Source organism: Rhopalosiphum padi, chromosome 3 (assembly GCF_020882245.1).
Source record: "Rhopalosiphum padi isolate XX-2018 chromosome 3, ASM2088224v1, whole genome shotgun sequence".
NCBI lineage: Eukaryota > Metazoa > Arthropoda > Insecta > Hemiptera > Aphididae > Rhopalosiphum > Rhopalosiphum padi.
Window position 1 is genome coordinate 74,296,872 of NC_083599.1, and position 18,148 is coordinate 74,315,019.

Below are 18,148 nucleotides of genomic sequence, written 5' to 3' on the forward strand. Positions count from 1 at the left end.
TTTAGAGTTAATAATGTTCAACAATTATTTCATCGAAATGCACTATACTATGTTTTTAAACTCAAATTAATAGAAATTAAACCACAAATTTACAATATACGTAAGACTAATAGAATTGCTATTCATACATTTAAAACTCTGAAATCAAGTAGACACTTTGTTAAAGTAGGACTTGAACTACTCAATAATATTCCACAAACCATATTAAATTGCAATACATATAGCAAGTATAAACAACTAATTAAAATTTGGATAAATAATCAAATTTACGAAAACTGATAACTTCCTTTTCATCATTTTATTTCACTATACTCGTATTATCATATACAACACTACCTAATTCATATTATATTTAGTAAATAATATTTGTACGTATATATATATATATATATATCTGTTTTTGTTTTGTTTTTTGTTTTTGTAATGATTAATGTACTTATGTAAATGTTTAAACCTGGTATGTATAGATGATTAGAAACTCCAATTTCACCAAGACGAGGTCCTACCTCAGTGGTGAATTGAGCCATTTTTATATTTTTTTTGTTTGATAAAATGTTTTGAATAACTTTTCTATGGCCAATAAATTCTTATCTTATCTTATCTTAGTTTTCGTAAATTTTACACTTTGTCACAATTATTTTATCATATAATAATAATAATAATATCTCGATTACCTACATATTTATAACGATACAATATAGCTAATTTAAAATAGAATATTTAGAAAAGAATTTTACTTGGTAATATACTTCATGGTTATAATGTATTTATACTAAAAATTATGATAATAATATAATAATAATATATACAATAAATATACGAAAAAAGCGATTTTATTTCAAAAATTTTTGAATCTAGAATAATAATAAGATTAACATTTTAATTTCAACATAATGTTATATATATTGCCATATTGGTAACTAAAGTGTTGTTCTATATAGAAATGAAACAGCCCCTTGATTAATAAAATAATTTGCAAAATTATCTCTAATTTCCATTCCATTTTGATTTATATGACGTCTACCATGTCCTTGAAAATCTTCTAGGTAATTTATATAAGCCGTATCTGCAATATTTTCGTAATAGTTACACCCGTCTCTCTTTCTAACAAAGTTATGCAAAACACAATATGCTTTTATGATGTGATCACAAAAATCGGGTTCAACTAGAATAGTTGTATGTAATACATTCCACTTATTAGCTAATATACCAAAAGCACACTCGACAGTGAGTCTTGCTCTCGATAGCCTATAATTAAATATTCTACGAGTATTATTCAGCCCACGTCCTGGATATGGTCGTAATAAGTTGGTATGTAGACCAAATGCCTTATCGGCAACAAATACAAATGGTTGTGAATTATTTTCCGTCAAAGGCAACGATACCGCATCAGGAATTTGTAGTTGGTTTGTATACAACTTTTTCCCAAATACACTTTGTCGAAAAACGTTGGAATCAGCTTCTCGCCCGTGCGCTCCGACATCGATAAAAATGAAATTTAAATTTGCATCTACCACTGCCATAAGTACGATGGAAAAATACTTTTTATGATTATAAAAAAAACCTAGAATTGTTTGGGTTAAACTATGATACATTTTCAGTATCAACTAAACAACCTAATGTAAGTACCATTTGACTGGTACATAGAGATGTGAGTTTGTATAATACTGTATTATACGAGGTATTATACACATGGTATAAAATAATTTTATATAGACGGTATGAAAAAAATAATAATGTGTTATTTTTAGTTATTACCACGATTAAAGATAAACACTATTATCATTTATTATTGCTATTATTATTATCATTTACATGTTTACCCGTTGGCCGTCGCGTACTAATTCTAAAAATATCCATAGCTGCGTAATTTTATCCTTATCGACTTTATTAAACTGTATATTGTTATTGACGTTATTGTATATTCAGATATTCTGATATTATTATATTAATCACATTATTATAATTTTATTCTAGATTAAAAAATATTAAATAATAATCATCATTCATTCATTAATGACCTTGGCTCTTGCGGTTGCTAATTACTAATTAGTAATTACCTAAGTTCTTGTTTTGATAGTTTGTTCTGAAGATTTAAGCTTAAAAATGGGTAGGCCATCGAAACAAAAACAAGTTGTAGATAAATATTTTAAAAAGCATTTACATAAAAAAGGCAAATTAGATTGCCATGAATGTATTTATTGTTGTCAAACCTTTGCATATAACTCTTGGCGAATGGCAAAGCATTTACTTACATGCACAAAAACTTCGATTGAATTCAAAACAACTGATATGCCTATTATACAAAAATTATTCAACAATCATAAAGGAGCAACATCAAATGACAATACAATTATTTATGATGAATATTATACTGACAATGATGGACTAAGTAACGAAAAAACTAATCACCAAGAAGTAAGTTTAATATCTACATTTTGTTATCTGACATTAATTTAATAAATACATTTTAATACATTTTTTTTAGATGGATATTCAGGATATTCCATCCTGTTCTCAGACTTCAACATGTTCAGTACCAACATCTGAAACTAGTTCATGTATCAGTTTAAAATCTGAAAATGTATTGAAAAACACTAAAATTGAAAACTTTGTTGACAGGTTTATAAATCAGAAAGAAGAGGTAAGGTTTAAGTAACAACCTATATTATAGGTACTATATGTAATTTTGATTAATGTATTTATGTTAATTAGACAGAAATTTGGGAACTTTTGGCAAAAGCTTGCTATGCAACAGGAACTCCTCTTAGTTTTACCGAAAATATATATTTTCAAAGGGCATTCAAAAAAATTAGACCATGTCTGCGATTACCATCGCGGTATCAATTAACTAACAATTTATTAAATGCTGAATACAAAAGAATTGAAAACGTTGTCAAAGAAAAAATAAATTCTTCCAATTATATATCTGTGCAGTTAGATGGATGGACTAACATAAGGTAAGTACATTTACACTATCTAGTTTTGATTGATTTTATTATTATGATTTCTATTTTTTTGAATATGATATATTACCAATAGGTACCTTCATAGTATAAAATATTAAATACATAGAAAACTTGAGAATAGATATCAAAATAAAAAACAAGCTTAAAAAACAGTTTTTACTTTAAATAAAATAAAAAGTAATTGTATAAAATATGTTTGGTTTACTTTGTCAATATTTTTATCATTGCCCTAGTTTAAAATTAAATTAAGTACCTATTAAGGTACCAACATAAGTGTTTTTTGAAAAATTATATATATTATCAGACCAAAAGCTAAGATCAACAAACTATCTTTTTATATGAATATTTATCTAGTCTAATTGAAATAAATCTTACAACTCTTTAAAACTTGATAAATGATAATAAAAAAATTAAAACATATTTTATTAATTGATTTAGTTCTCATTAAGTTTTCATTTATCAATTATTTACATGTTTATACTGAATATGCTCAATCAGAAGGTTTTAAATTATTAATTGAAGTTAAGCTAAGTTTTTTTTTTAAAAATGGTGCTTTAAGCTACTATTAGAATTCTGGTTGTCTAATGCATTTTCTTTAAATTAGTATTTTTTACAAGAAAATCAATTTTTGTTTTTGGCTTATCAATTTGACTAGAAATAAATTTTATTGCCACACTGTCAAATTCTACAAATATTTATGTGTTTAAATTTTAAATCACCAATAGGTACTTTGAATATTTTACATTTGCAACTCTAATAATATTATGTATTATTGTATTAACAATAATATATTAATTTAAGCATCTTTTGTATCATTTCAGATCTGAACCTATTGTAAATATTGTATTAACTACACCTGAGCCAGTTGTGTATGAAATAATTGAAACTGGAACTAATAGGCATTCAGGTGCTTATATGGCATCAATTATAGAAAGAATTGTTTGTGAAATTGGACCAAAAAAAGTAATTTCAGTTGTTTCTGATAACGCTAAAAATATGGTAAAAGCTTGGGATATATTTATAAAAAATAATCCATCATCACAAATATCTTGTGATATTAGGATATATTTTTTTGGATGTGCTGGTCATGTTTTAAATTTACTTTGTAAAGATATTGTAAATCTGCCTACATTTAGAGAAATTCAAAATTCAACTAAAAGTATTATTAAACAGTTCAAGTACTCTCATATACTTAATGGGTTGCTTAAAGAAATTCAATCTGCCGGTATTAGTACTGAAGTTGTTCAAAATAGTCATAATATAACATTGAAACTACCAGTAGTTACACGTTGAGGATCTGAAGCTGCAAGCTTAAAGAGCTTAATAATTAATAAACAATATTTAAAGCAAGTAGCAATTTCAAATAAATCAATAAATTTATTAAGTAAAGAATCAGTAACAAGTATATTAGATAACACAACATTTTGGGTTCAAGTTGAAACTATGTACAATCTTTTAAAACCAGTAGCAAATTGGATATCTATCTTAGAATCTGAAACATGTAATATATCTACAGTTGTTGTAGCGTTTAATGAAATTCAGGAAGTTTTTGCAAAACAAATTCAATCTTCAACACTTTTAAAAAAAGAGGAATATTCTTTATTACAAAAACTAAATAACAGGAAGCATATGGCGTTGAGAAAAATTCACTTAGCAGGTCATCTTCTAGACTCAATATATAAAGGAAAATTTCTGAAAAACAATGAAAGTATTGATGCTATAGAGTTTATAAGTAATTTGGCGGAGCATTTACAAATTAGTATTCCAGATATCATGTCTGAGCTAGCAGAATATCGTACTAATAGTGGATTATGGTCAAAAACCTTTGTTTGGGACAGTTTAAAAGCACACAGTGATGAGACCAGACTTCATCCTGTAACATGGTGGAAAGGAATATGTACTTCAGCTAAAATTTCTTCTATTGCAGTAGCTATACTAGAATGTTCACCGACATCAGCATCAACAGAATGTAGTTTCTCGACATATGGTATTGTTCATACTGCTAGAAGAAATAGATTAACCAATGACCGAGCGTCTAAACTTGTATACATTAAGCACAACTTGAAAATAGAACAAGGTTTCAAACAAAATAAAAATAAAATAGACTTATTAAATACTACCGGTGAGGACTCTTATGACTTCCCTGATGCAGTAGAAGAAGAAGAAGATGATAGTATTGTGTATCCTTCAGACAATGAGACAGATGAACTATTTAACGCAGTCAATTCATATCGCTACTGTCACTGCAATACCACGTAAATAACATTTCACAAATTGTTCAGGAGAGACATAAAACTAATTAATTTGTGTGCAAGAAATAATTTTACAATTTTTTTTTTCTTATATTGATATTAGGAGCTTAGTATAGTTTAAAAACAATGAAAATTATATTTTGTAATATCATTTAATTTAATTAATAGTACTTACGTGGTTTTTCAGCAATATAATGAAGATACGAGGTATTGAAGGATTTAGATACGTGTTGTTTAAATACAAATGTTGTAGATACGTGTAATTTATATTTATTTAATTTTATATAATACCTTATTTAATAATATTATTATAATATTAATTAATACGTCTTTAAAATATATCAAAACTGTATTAAAGCAAGCACGTACTCAGGATCAATTTTTTTTTTGGAAGGGGGGTGAACCCCTAAAATCCCCCTGGATACCGGCTTGTATTATAGTATCAAATAATAACCAGCTATAAATACATTTTAAATTTTGAAATAAATGAACCTGTTTTATTTTAAAAATCAATAAAAAACATAAACAATAAAATATATTAATTAAAATCAAAAACTTGAACTAGGTGTGTAGTATAAATAATAATAATATAAAATATACAACAGTTAACTAAAATAAAAATATCTTGTTAAAACATAATAATTATAAAAAAAAAAAACATAATATCTGATTTTTACCACATTATAAATTGTTATAATTCCTTATTTAATATTATCTTAATTAATACTGAACACCAATAAAACTGCATTATAGTATAAATAATAATATACAAAATATAACAATTCACTAAAATAAAATAATAAAAAATCTTGTTAAAACATAATAATAATAATTATAACAAAAAAAAAAACATAATAACTAAATTTTATCACATTTTCTTTCTTTATAAGTCTTTAAGTGAGGTATATTGTCATAATAATCATGGACATCAGTTGGTAGAACAGTTTTTAATTTTTGGAGATCAATCCACTTGGACAGAGTAATAGGAATTCTGCTATTATACAAACAAGGTGTGTTGATGGACAGATCTATAGTTTTTTTTGTTCGATGGTACTGGGGTAATTCTGTATATTCATGTTCAAAATTTATTTTGTAATATATTTTTTTGGTTGTGGGATCATATTTAAGAGCTCTTATATTTCGAACTTCAGGGTCACCCTTTGATCGCCCAGGTCGGATAGACTTATAATAATTCAATTTTTTGTAGTCATAGAAATCTGAATAGTTAACAGAGTGGGATTCATAAGGTGATGGATTTTTCCTTGCTAGTTTTGTTAGTTTCATGTAGTCAGATGGCAAATAGATTTCTTTGTTTTTTATTGTACGTTCGATTGAACTATGTACACTGTCGCATGGCATTTGTGTATGTCCTTTGACAAGGAACTTTTGTTCTATAATAACATTATTTTCTATAGAAAATTTAAGTAACGCATTGGACAATACCGTGTTGCGGTTTTGATACCCACAACCGTCCGAGTATATAATAATGTCTTTTTTTTTATTTTGAGTCTCATCTATGCATTGTTGTTTAATATGATTCAATATAATTGATGTAAATACCGATGCTTCGAGTTCCCCTTGACTTTCATCCCACCAATAATTAGAACAAGGGTGGTTAGGTTCTAAATTATAAACTGTAAAATTGTGTACTTTAAGTTTCATGCTGTAATACAATGCACTAGCATTCAGTGCAGGGCATAGTTTCACAGCTTGTAAATCCATTGTCAATACTATTTTTTTGAAAGCAACTGCATCAAGCGTATCAACTTTAAGCTCTTCTCGGGCTTGATTTTTTTGAGCAATATGTAGCTCATAGTTTTCTTCATTTACTTGTTTGACTTTATAACTTGAGCAGGTATCGCATAAATCTTTTCTAGGTTGGTATATGGAAAATTTTTTTTGTGTCATAAATCTGGAGAAAAAACTTCTACTTAATGGTTTCATATTCTCTTCTTTACATTTCAATAAATATACATCATAAACTTCTTGTTTGCTATTAAACGGACCCTCAAGGTATAGTCTTTCAGACCTCTTTCGACAATAATGACTGGGCATTTTCGGTAAAGACCCAAACCAAGATATGAGATGATTATGTCGTACAGACACTGATACTCGTGGTATAGGTTCTTCAATTTCCTCTTCATTATCAAATTCCAAATTTAGATTGTTTTGTAAATTATTTTTCTTTATATTCTTTGTTGATTGAGGTAATCCATTAATTGAAGAGTTTATCCAATTCCTCACCATCCATTCATTCAAACAGAGCGTATTCAAAAACATTTTTTTACAGACTGGTAATGATATGTCTTCTTTTTTTAAGTGATAAGTGTAGGAATAATCTCTTCGACTTTTTTCATTTTCGGTCATTATACGTTTTGTTTCTGTCTTGGTAATCATATTTACACAAAAAGTTTTCTTTTCTGCCCAGGATGTACAATTATTCCAAAAATGGTTAAACAGCTCACTCCTCTCAGATTTAGAAAAATTGTCGCAGTATCTGTTTTTTGATTTATTGCAAAATGTTGAAGCACATGTTGGTTTCATTTTCCTTTCATCCTTATTTACATCTTGAGATACTTTCTTGCCTTGCCTCTGAAACCCTATGTATGCCTTTCCTAGCAATCTATTTTGTTGCATAACTTCCCTATTCCAATTTTTTTTTTGTGATATTATACCTCTTTTACGCACTCTTTTGTCAGTGATTGAATCTGAAGTTTCAATTTCAATTTCTTTTGAATAGTCATGATCATAATTAATAAATTCATCATTATCAGTTTCAAAATTAGTTATACAGTCAGTCTTGTCATAAATACTGTCATCAACTTGATTTTCAATGGTTGGTGAAGTATTATTAGGAACATTTAAATTATTTTCATTAGAAATATTACCTGGTACATCAATGGAAGTTACAACTTTTATATCCTCATAAGTTAATTCAATATTATCCTTTAAGCAATCTTCATAATTATTAAATTCATCATTATCAGTTTCAAAATTAGTTATACAGTCAGTCTTGTCATAAATACTGTCATCAACTTGATTTTCAGTGGTTGGTGAAGTATTATTAGGAACATTTAAATTATTTTCATTATAAATATTATCTGGTTCATTTATAGAAGTTACAACATTCTCATAAATGAATTCAATATCCTTTAAGGAATCTTTTGTTAAAACTTCATAATATTTTGTTTTTGAAATAGATGAATTGGCTATTAAATTAGTTTCATATTTTGGTTTCCTATTAGAGAAATTGGTAATATTTGTCTTACTTTTTTTTTTATAATATGTAATGTTGTTCATAGCGTCATCTTTATTATTAGCTTCATTAGCAAGATCCAATAGGTGTTTAATTCTTCTTTTTGATGACATGATGTATAATGCTAAAAAAACATAAATAATAATAATCATACAGTGTACCTAATTATTATAACTATCATCATAAAACTGTAATTTTATTTGAGTAGATAATAATATAATTGAAACTAACTACTTTCATACAATGTTTTATTGAAATAAATTAACTATAACTTAATATTTATAATTACCTGTATAGTAAGACGTTCAATATTATAAGGTCTGAACCGTCTTAGACTAGCAGTCTAGCTCCACCAGCGTTTATGTTGAATAATATTATAATATTGTTCATTATGGTAGATACGTGTTATCAAAATCAAAATGTAATACGTGGTATCACAAAACCTTTAATTTGAGCGGGAAAAAACAATATAATGGACTCGTGGTACATAATAAAAGTGATAGAGAAAATTATAATCTATACAGTGATACCAATATGTCATTTTCAAAAAAAATGTTATTTACGTGGTATTGCAGTGACAGTATCGATATAATTAAATAATTTACCATTATTAGCAACTAATATAATATAGTAACTATCTAATTTGTTTGTTTATTTATTAAATGTTGACCAATGTTCATATTATGGAGTGTTAAAGAGTTAATTTAATTAATTAAGTAGGTATATTCATTTTGATATGCAAATAATGAAGTAATAAGTATACCTGTATACTGCAATCAACTTATTGGCTTAATGCCATTTAATATTTATACAATTTTAGTAACTCAAATATTAATTTTTAAGTAGTACACTAGTACAGTAGTACCTATAGAATGGATCTCTAATAAAATATAGTATGAGTATTAATATAAAAATTAAAAATATAAAATATAACTGTAAACATGTTTATTTAGCATTCAGGTGTTAAAAATTACTTAAATCAATTTATTGTACTATTACAATATTGTACATTTAGGTACATTTATCTTCTCGAAAAGTCCGTTTCGCAATACTGCGAATAGCCGTCCTTGTACTTTGTTGGTGCTATCACCCGACACGGATCCACTCGACCCACGTTTATGACGAACAAATCCGCGTCGTCTACAAGTCCACGGTCTTCCGACAATTTTTTCCGAAGATGCTCGTCCCCAGGACGGGTGCCCTTGATCAGGTGGTCGACGAATGCGTTTTCCGGTTCGCTTTTTCTAAACGGACAACGAGCGACTGGACAATTCAGGTCGAACATGCACGGTTTTCCGCGATTAGTATTTTTTGATCCCAACTGATCGTTGCGCAACGACTTGGTTTTCTCCATCTCTTTGTACAAATCTTTTAGCTTTTCCATCATCGTCAAAACGCAGTTAGCCTGTCTCATTTCTTTGGCGCATTGCAGATCTACATACGAAAATGTAATATATTATCTATTTAGATACAGTAGTTGATATACAAGGAGGGGGACGGTGACAGTGATTTGTCCGCAAGTACAACATTTTAGTAACAGTTTTGATTGTTTTTTAAAAAAAAAAAAAAACAGTTACCTACGATTCGCGCGGCGTAGAGCCCCCTACCATACGCATTTGAAGAATGACGAATAAGTGGCGGCATATTAAAATAGAATTTTATGTTATCAATTTTAAGTTCAATGAAAAATATTTAAAACAAAATGTAAGTATGGGCTTAATAGTTAAATTTAAATTAAATTTGATTATATATCTATAGATAAAATAATGTATGTTAAATAATGAAATGATTTAAATATTTTTTACCTAGCTAGAGTAACTATTTCTATTAGTCAGTATGTATTGAGATCTTCAAATCGTTTCAGAATAAAAAAACAAGATATACCTACCTAATAAAATATAAGTTAAAAAATTAAAATAATAGTACATTTCAAGCACAGCGTTAATGACTGTTAATTTCATTAACCCGACGATAAAAATGTAACTTAATGACAGTTATGACTTATGAACGTAAGCGTATAAATAATTGTTTTGAAAAAATGTCAATACGACAAGTGATAATCGTATACGTGTTGTACAGATTATATTGTTTGTTTTCACATCCTCAAAAAAAGCGTCACTTTGTTGTATCTACACCGACGACTTCGCACGTCGTTGGCATATTTTTTTTATTTTTCTCTCTCTAATTATATTATTGTTATGCTATTAAAATTATATATTTTTTCGGTCATAAGAATATCTAGAGTAAATTTTTTACTGGAACTCATCAAATGATGTGAATTGCTTATAGTGATTACTGATTAGTGGTTAGGCCGTACTCAGTGTTATTCAATTGGAAAAAGTGTACTAATCAAGCTGGAGAATATTTAGAGGGTATTACGTCTCAATAACTTGTAGGTAATGAATACATTCAAATAAAAAAAAAATTAATAATAATAACACATCTCATATGATAAAATATTTTGAAAATAAAAGTATTCGTTTTTAACTTATATATAAATGACCCATCATTATTTGATTACCTTCCTTAGACTTTGATCGATTCTTTCTACACGAAGTCTTGTGTTTGCATATTTTTTTCGGGGGCAACGGTTTTCTTTCGGAACAATTTACCGTCGATAGTTGTATGGGAACAGCTTTGTACTGATAATTGTTGCTGTTCGGAGCACGATTGAAATGAGTCACCACTAAATCCCCTTGCGAAGTCAACCGGACGAAGAGTTCTATGCTGCCCACAGGATTCGGACGACCCTTTTCGTACAACGGCAAGACCTGGTCGCACAAGGCACAACACACCACGTTTTTCATTTATGTACAATAATAACACAAGTATAAAAACATGTATAATAGGATCATTTCACTAGTTTTGAGAAATGTATTTTTTATGTTACCCGTTTCAGTTTCCGTAACCTCTCAACCTGATTGGGGTTCAGTATAACATCAGTAAACGTCCGGTCAAACTCGAGATGCGTCTGTGCGACGTATCGCATTTGTTGTTCGCCGTCTACACGCCTATTCACGCTGATTTTCGCGCAAAAGTCACGAGCCGCCCGGCAAAGGTCCGCGTTGTTGATCGCAAACAAGCATGACTTGCCGCTGGTCATCAATATCTCGCCACCGCCAACCTTACCATCAGCGCAAAAGCCACCCTCGCATACCACCAATTCAACCAGCCCTGGGAACCGGAAACACACGCACACCGGACACGTATTGTGCATCTGGATTTGGTCCGTCAACGTCACGCGGTACACGATCAGCTCCAACATAAATATACTATTTTCGGTAACCGGCATGTTGTGGTCGGCTGCTGTAGCTTATTAACGGTGACAGTCGGTATGTAATGAAATTTTGTTGAGTTCTGCGACCTCAATTCGCGTTACTAAATTTTGTTGAAATAAAATTTTGTAATTAACTATAAATTGTGTTTGTTATAAATAATTAAAATTTACGTCTTGGCAACCCACTCACTGTTTTACTCGTTGTTGACTTGACGACCCAAAATAAAGACTACACGGAGTTGATGAAACTATTCAAAATGAATACTGCCGTTTAAGTATGTATGGTCAGAATATGTATACCTACCTACAATGCATGCATATATTATAAAATATTATTTATTTACAATGAATCTATGGATCAATATCCGGCAACCTGCAGGATATAGACGTCAGACGACATATTATAAAGCATATTAGGCATCGGACTGTATAACATCTATTTAGCGGACCATAGTTTGTCACGTACAATACGGGCAGGCATTTTGACCCGGTTTGATCCTCCATTGAACAGTACGGTGTCTTGATATAGGGGATTCAGATGCCATAAACGTTATATCGGGCATCGAACTGTAATGCCTTTTCGGTCGACCAGAGACATCATTATTTGACATGTCAATAAGGTTGGTTGAGCCGTATGGCTTGATTGGGCCAATACAAACAGACGGTGCCTTGAACTAGACTTCGGATATAGTTGAAATATGAAGCATTGAAGAGAAAACCGTCGTCAGTGAGAAGTATATGGTTGTGACCATGATTAACTAACTAGGTATGTCAGAAACTTTACCGATTCTAGTATTAATACGCGCAGCCAGAATATTCTAATAGAATGTGATGTCAGCCGCCAAGGATTTTATTTTCGGTGGGATTCCGGGAGTGTGGAATATACTGAATACTGATAACAAATCCTTGGCGGATGACGTAGCACGATGCGTATCATTTGATTGCTGACATAACCATAGATAATTAATGAATGGATAGGACATGCCCATACTAATCTCACGTGAGGCGATGTTCCCGGAATGGCGGCCAATAGAGGCGAATTATCAATATTTATGTTATCAATTATTTACATTATCCATTTTCCGACTGCCGTTGCCCGTTAGTCATTACAGTTTTATAATTTTTCATTATTGTTTGTGAATCTGTGACTTAAGTATTAGAAGGACACTTTACTTTAAAGTATTAATTTGTAAATTGTATTCGTTACCAATCATTATGGTTTTGACGTGTGTGATATGCAAAACGATTGCTAAACGAAACCCCAGTTTATCATACCATTCGTAAGTACAATTTTTTGCCAAGTTAAGGTACACTTATTTAGTACTATATCAATACTTTTATTCTTTGTTATAAGTGTTCCAAAATGTGCAGAAAAAAGAAGTCGATGGCTTAATATACTGAACAGAGATTTATTGTCTTGGAAAAAACTGAAGCCACTACATTTAATGTCGAGGAGACATTTTAAAAGAACGGTTTCAAGTATAAATAAAAAGGAAGATTCCTCTATTAATTTGCAACAGTCAATTTCAACTCCTAATACGGCAGAATCAGTGAAATTAGCATGTACTAAAGAAATGGCATCATCAAATGAAACGTTATATATTAATAATTTTAATTTAGATCCTCAAGCAGGAAAGTTGGACATTTTTACTAATGATAATAATACTTGTAGTAATAATGTCAATAATTTATATCAATATAAAAGTTTTCAATTGAATGAAAATGTTGGTCAAAATAATTCTTCTTTACAAGATTAATTATCACAACTGATTGCAAAATATCATATTTCACATAACTGTGTAAATGAATTACTTGTTATCTTACGATCAGAAGGGTTGGATTTACCTAAAGATGTACGATCATTATTGAAAACTCCTAAATCTAAATCACATAATATCATTCAAATGGATAATGGCTCGTATATTCATATTGGTGTTGAACGAATGATTAAACCCATTTTGTACACATATTTTAAAAATATAAAAGATTTAAACTTAATTCAATTGAGTATTCATGTTGATGGATTATCTATTTCTGATAGCTCAAAATCTAGTTTTTGGCCCATTTTAGTTTCTTTTATAAATGTTCTTGAAATTAATAAAATTGTAATACCTGTGGGAATTTTCCACGGAAGAAGTAAAAAACCTGGTTCAGTACATTCTTTTTTTGATCCATCAGCTATCATACTACACTCTTTAATTAAGCACACTTTACCACCAATAAAAGATATAAAAATCCATGAAAATAATTGTACAATAACAGACTCATGTTCCTGTAAATCAGTTACTGTAGTTAAAAACTATAAATATTTAGGTATAGAAATGTGTTCCGACATGAAATGGAAAAAACAAATCAATGATATGTCTAACAAATTAAGAAAAATGATATACATAATTAAACAACTACGTGAGATATTACCATCGAAGGAAATTAGAAATATATATTTAACACTATTTGAATCTATAATCACATACGGTATAATAGGATGGGGAGGGGCATATAATAATGTTCTAATGCAGCTTCAAAAATGCCAAAACTCAATTATTAAAGTTGCGACTAAAAAAGATTGGAGATATCCAACAAAAAAACTGTATGAAGATTTTAACGTTCTTAATATAAACAATTTATACATCAAAATTATTACTATATATTTAAAAAAGCATAACCAATTATCTCCTATTAGTCATGAAGTTAATACTAGACACGCAGCTAATAACTTTTCTTTAGATTGGCCAAAAAAAACCGGATGCCGTAAAGTATACCATTTCTTGGGAACTCAAATATATAATTCAATGCCTATCCATATAGCTAATATGCCTTTACCTGCTTTTAAAAAACACATTTCCCATTGGCTCTAATATGAATATAATGCGAGTAAAATTTAAAATATTATAACCATTCAATTTCTATTTTATAATTTAATATCATATAGGTAATATTATTATATTTGTATTTCATTCTGTCTTATATCTCTCATGTTATATTTTAGATGTATAATATTTAATTTAGAATATTGTAAATTGATAACCCTGGGCCTCCACACGAGTTTTCTCAGTGAGGCCCAGTAATCTTTTTGATTTCAAATAAAAATAAAAAATAAAAATTTATTACTGAGATAAAATCAATTTTTGAAAATGGAATTGAAATAAATCAAAAACTTTTTCACTTTTCCATTTCTCAAATTGTATGTGACGCACCAGCTAAAGCTTTTGTTTTAAATGTAAAATATTTTAACGCATATCATAGTTGCAACTCGTGCCTAGAAGAGGGAGAATTTATTAACAGAAGAATGTCTTTTTTGGATATTGACTCTCAATTAAGAACTAATGAATCTTTTCGCTCAAAAAGTGATGATTCTTATCACAAAGGTTCTTGTCTATTTGAAGTATTTCCTATCGATATGACTGCAGTTTTTGTGTTAGATTATATGCATAATGTTTGCCAATTAGTAATGAAAAGATTATTATATTTTTGGAAAAGTGGCCAAAAACCTGTACGATTTTTGAATACTGATTTTGAACATCAAATTTCAACTGAACAATTAAATTTTCAACCACATTTTCCATCTGAGTTCAGTAGATTGCCCAGATCATTAGATGAACTAGAATTTTGGAAGGCAACTGAATACCGTACTTTTTTGTTATATACTGGTCCAATTTTATTAAAAGGTAGATTAAAATCATCCCTGTATAACCATTTTTTACTTTTACATTAAAAATCAAAAATTACAAATTTATTTATTTTTTAAATAAGGAATTTTTCTTTAGGCATTTTATACTTAATTTTTACAAAAAAAAACTGTACCTAGTCTAGAATATTGTTCTATTTATATTAATTGTATTAATTAACGCAAGACAAAAACAAGGTTGAAGGTATGATACGAATAGACGAATATTGACATCTATACCAGCACCCAGCGGTATTCTATATTATGGTACTTACTATAATCGTATTCGTCGTATTTCTTATCGACCGATTTAATGTTTTTCACAACAAAAAAACATACACTTATAAGAAAAAAAGATCTGAAGATGCAAAATATGCAAATTAAAAATGATTGCTTTAAACTTCTAGTATGCAGATAATAGTTTTTAAAAAATATTGCGTAAAAGCGGCTTTATCTATTTTAAGTTACCCATATTATATGATAATATTCTATTATAATATGGACAAAATGGTGTAAATTATAGTATTTCAATAATTTTTTGAAACTCAACATAATACGTTTAAATCGTATATTTTTTCAAACCAGCATTATACACCTTACACCTCAACATTATAAATATTAATTTTTAGGTTTATTATAACAACATTTACTGCAGTAACCAGTAGGTATATATTACATATTATTTTGATTCTAAGGTCCCTCGTATTGAGGCACTGAGGTATAGCAAACATAAAATATAGTACCTACGTTAGAAACTTGAATATTCATTTTGTTATTATGAGTTTAAGAATAAGAACTTTTATTTTATTATTAAATAATACCTGTGGTAATTCCGTTGTATGTCCTATTGATAGATTGCCATACGCGTATCCGAGACAATGACGCGCGGGGTAAACGTTACTATCTATGTTAGTTTAGTTGCTCGGTCGACTACAGACGCGTTCGGACGTTCTGCTCAAATTCTTTGTATTATATTTGATTTTGTATATTTTATTAGTGAATATTTTTATCATAAGACATAAAGTAATATAGTAAAATGTCATAATTTTATATAAAAATCTTTTCTTGTTACTTGTTAGTTACACTTTTTACAAACCTAGCTCGTCTTAACCTAGACTTCATACTTATGTTTACAATCTGTTCTACACAAATAAGTAACGCAGATTATAGATGTTATAAACAATACATTGAGTATGTACGAAGAGGCCAAAAATATTCAGCAAAAGAAACAGAAAAAAAATTTAAGATAGAAGAGATGTAACAATACTACATAATCAGTTATTGATCGATGCTTAGAATCGGTAATTATAGGTAGGTACTAGTATATAAAAAAATTGAACACAATGATTAACAAATTCAGTTAAATGAGTAAAATTATATTGATCTACACTTCAAATATTTTAATGTACTACAAACTTATTTATATTCTATTATTCTGTTCATTGGTTCAATCAGTTGTTGAACATATTAACAAGCACTACAATATAGTTGGATGAATAAATTATTTTTACATTTAACAATCATGTCCGACCTTGGGTTTATTAAATTAAAATAATGAAAAAATAATACCTAGTAATTATTATTATTTTTTTTTTTTTTTGTTATAAATATGAAAAAAAATGTTTAAAGAAAAGTGATTCAGCTTATGCTTATATAGTTATATTATAATCTTTATGGTATCTGAATTTGATTTGGCATAATACAAATTTACTTCACCACAATAATGATCATTATTTAGTTAAGTAAAGCCACAAAGAAAAAGTGAACAAATATTTTTGAAATAAAAAAGTTAAAGTAATCACGTTCTTAATAAACTTAGATATGAAGAAAGCAAAGAAGTAAATTTGAAGTATGGATATAATGCACATTATTTTATCATAATGTATTATAGTATTACACATTTATCTCAAGATTAAATATTAAGAAATATAAAATTTTAAATATAGTTTTACTTTCAATTTATTATTAAATTATGTTTTATTTATTGCAATTTAAATTGACTTGTCAAAATAAGTTACCTTCACATTTTTTTTATTTATAAATAAAATCAATTCTTCTGTAATATAAAATATTATTCTTGTAGCACTAAACAGTATGAAATAGTAAAACAAACTAAAACGGTCATATACTTGTACATGCATAATTCAAATCATTGACAAAGCACAACCATAGGCCTACTTATAAATGTTGAGACAATCCTTATGATTTATAAAATTGATATGACATAATCTTGGTATACTATACATAACTACATTTCATTGTTTTATGTGATAGGTCATAACTCATAACTCATAAGTATAAATAATATATTATTAATTTAAATATAATACCGTTTTGTAATATTTATTTTTTTATTTAACATACTATACATATATTGCACGTTCAAACGTTATAATATGATATTAGTGCAAAACATAAATCACATATTCTTTATATATACATATATATTGTATAGATAAATTTATAACAACAGAAGTCCATGATTTTACTAATTTATTTGGACATATATAAACTATTATGTAAAAATAAATGTATAATATACAATAAGTTACAATTATTTAAAATAATATGTATACAATGCAATGTATGATATATTTAAAAATAATAATAAATCAACAATACTTTAGTTCTATCTACTTTTTAAGTAACTTAAAATGTAAAACATTAGAATATATTTAAATATACATGTAAGAATTAACATTTTTATATTTTATTGGTAGCAAAATT

The 18,148-nt window shown here is 28.2% G+C and overlaps 4 protein-coding genes across 4 annotated transcripts; 1 reads left to right on the forward strand and 3 right to left on the reverse strand.

Annotated features, from left to right (window-relative positions):
- Positions 1 to 920: 920 nt before the first annotated feature.
- On the reverse strand, positions 921 to 1,523 carry LOC132925656 (uncharacterized). Its single transcript, XM_060990030.1, has one exon. The coding sequence runs from the start codon at positions 1,521 to 1,523 to the stop codon at positions 921 to 923; it is 603 nt and encodes a 200-aa protein (XP_060846013.1).
- Positions 1,524 to 2,292: 769 nt separating this feature from the next.
- Positions 2,293 to 5,228, forward strand: LOC132925657 (uncharacterized). Its single transcript, XM_060990031.1, has 5 exons — positions 2,293 to 2,418; positions 2,489 to 2,644; positions 2,716 to 2,960; positions 3,791 to 4,247; positions 4,317 to 5,228. The coding sequence occupies exons 1-5, from the start codon at positions 2,293 to 2,295 to the stop codon at positions 5,226 to 5,228; spliced, it is 1,896 nt and encodes a 631-aa protein (XP_060846014.1).
- Positions 5,229 to 5,800: 572 nt separating this feature from the next.
- On the reverse strand, positions 5,801 to 8,983 carry LOC132927324 (myb-like protein F). Its single transcript, XM_060991838.1, has 2 exons — positions 8,767 to 8,983; positions 5,801 to 8,601 (listed from the first exon to the last, which is right to left on the reverse strand). The coding sequence occupies exon 2, from the start codon at positions 8,588 to 8,590 to the stop codon at positions 6,080 to 6,082; it is 2,511 nt and encodes an 836-aa protein (XP_060847821.1). The 5' UTR covers positions 8,591 to 8,601; positions 8,767 to 8,983; the 3' UTR covers positions 5,801 to 6,079.
- A 515-nt stretch (positions 8,984 to 9,498) lies between these two features.
- LOC132925658 (uncharacterized) lies at positions 9,499 to 11,782 on the reverse strand. Its single transcript, XM_060990032.1, has 3 exons — positions 11,368 to 11,782; positions 10,999 to 11,248; positions 9,499 to 9,911 (listed from the first exon to the last, which is right to left on the reverse strand). The coding sequence occupies exons 1-3, from the start codon at positions 11,767 to 11,769 to the stop codon at positions 9,499 to 9,501; spliced, it is 1,065 nt and encodes a 354-aa protein (XP_060846015.1). The 5' UTR covers positions 11,770 to 11,782.
- Between the last annotated feature and the right edge of the window lie 6,366 nt (positions 11,783 to 18,148).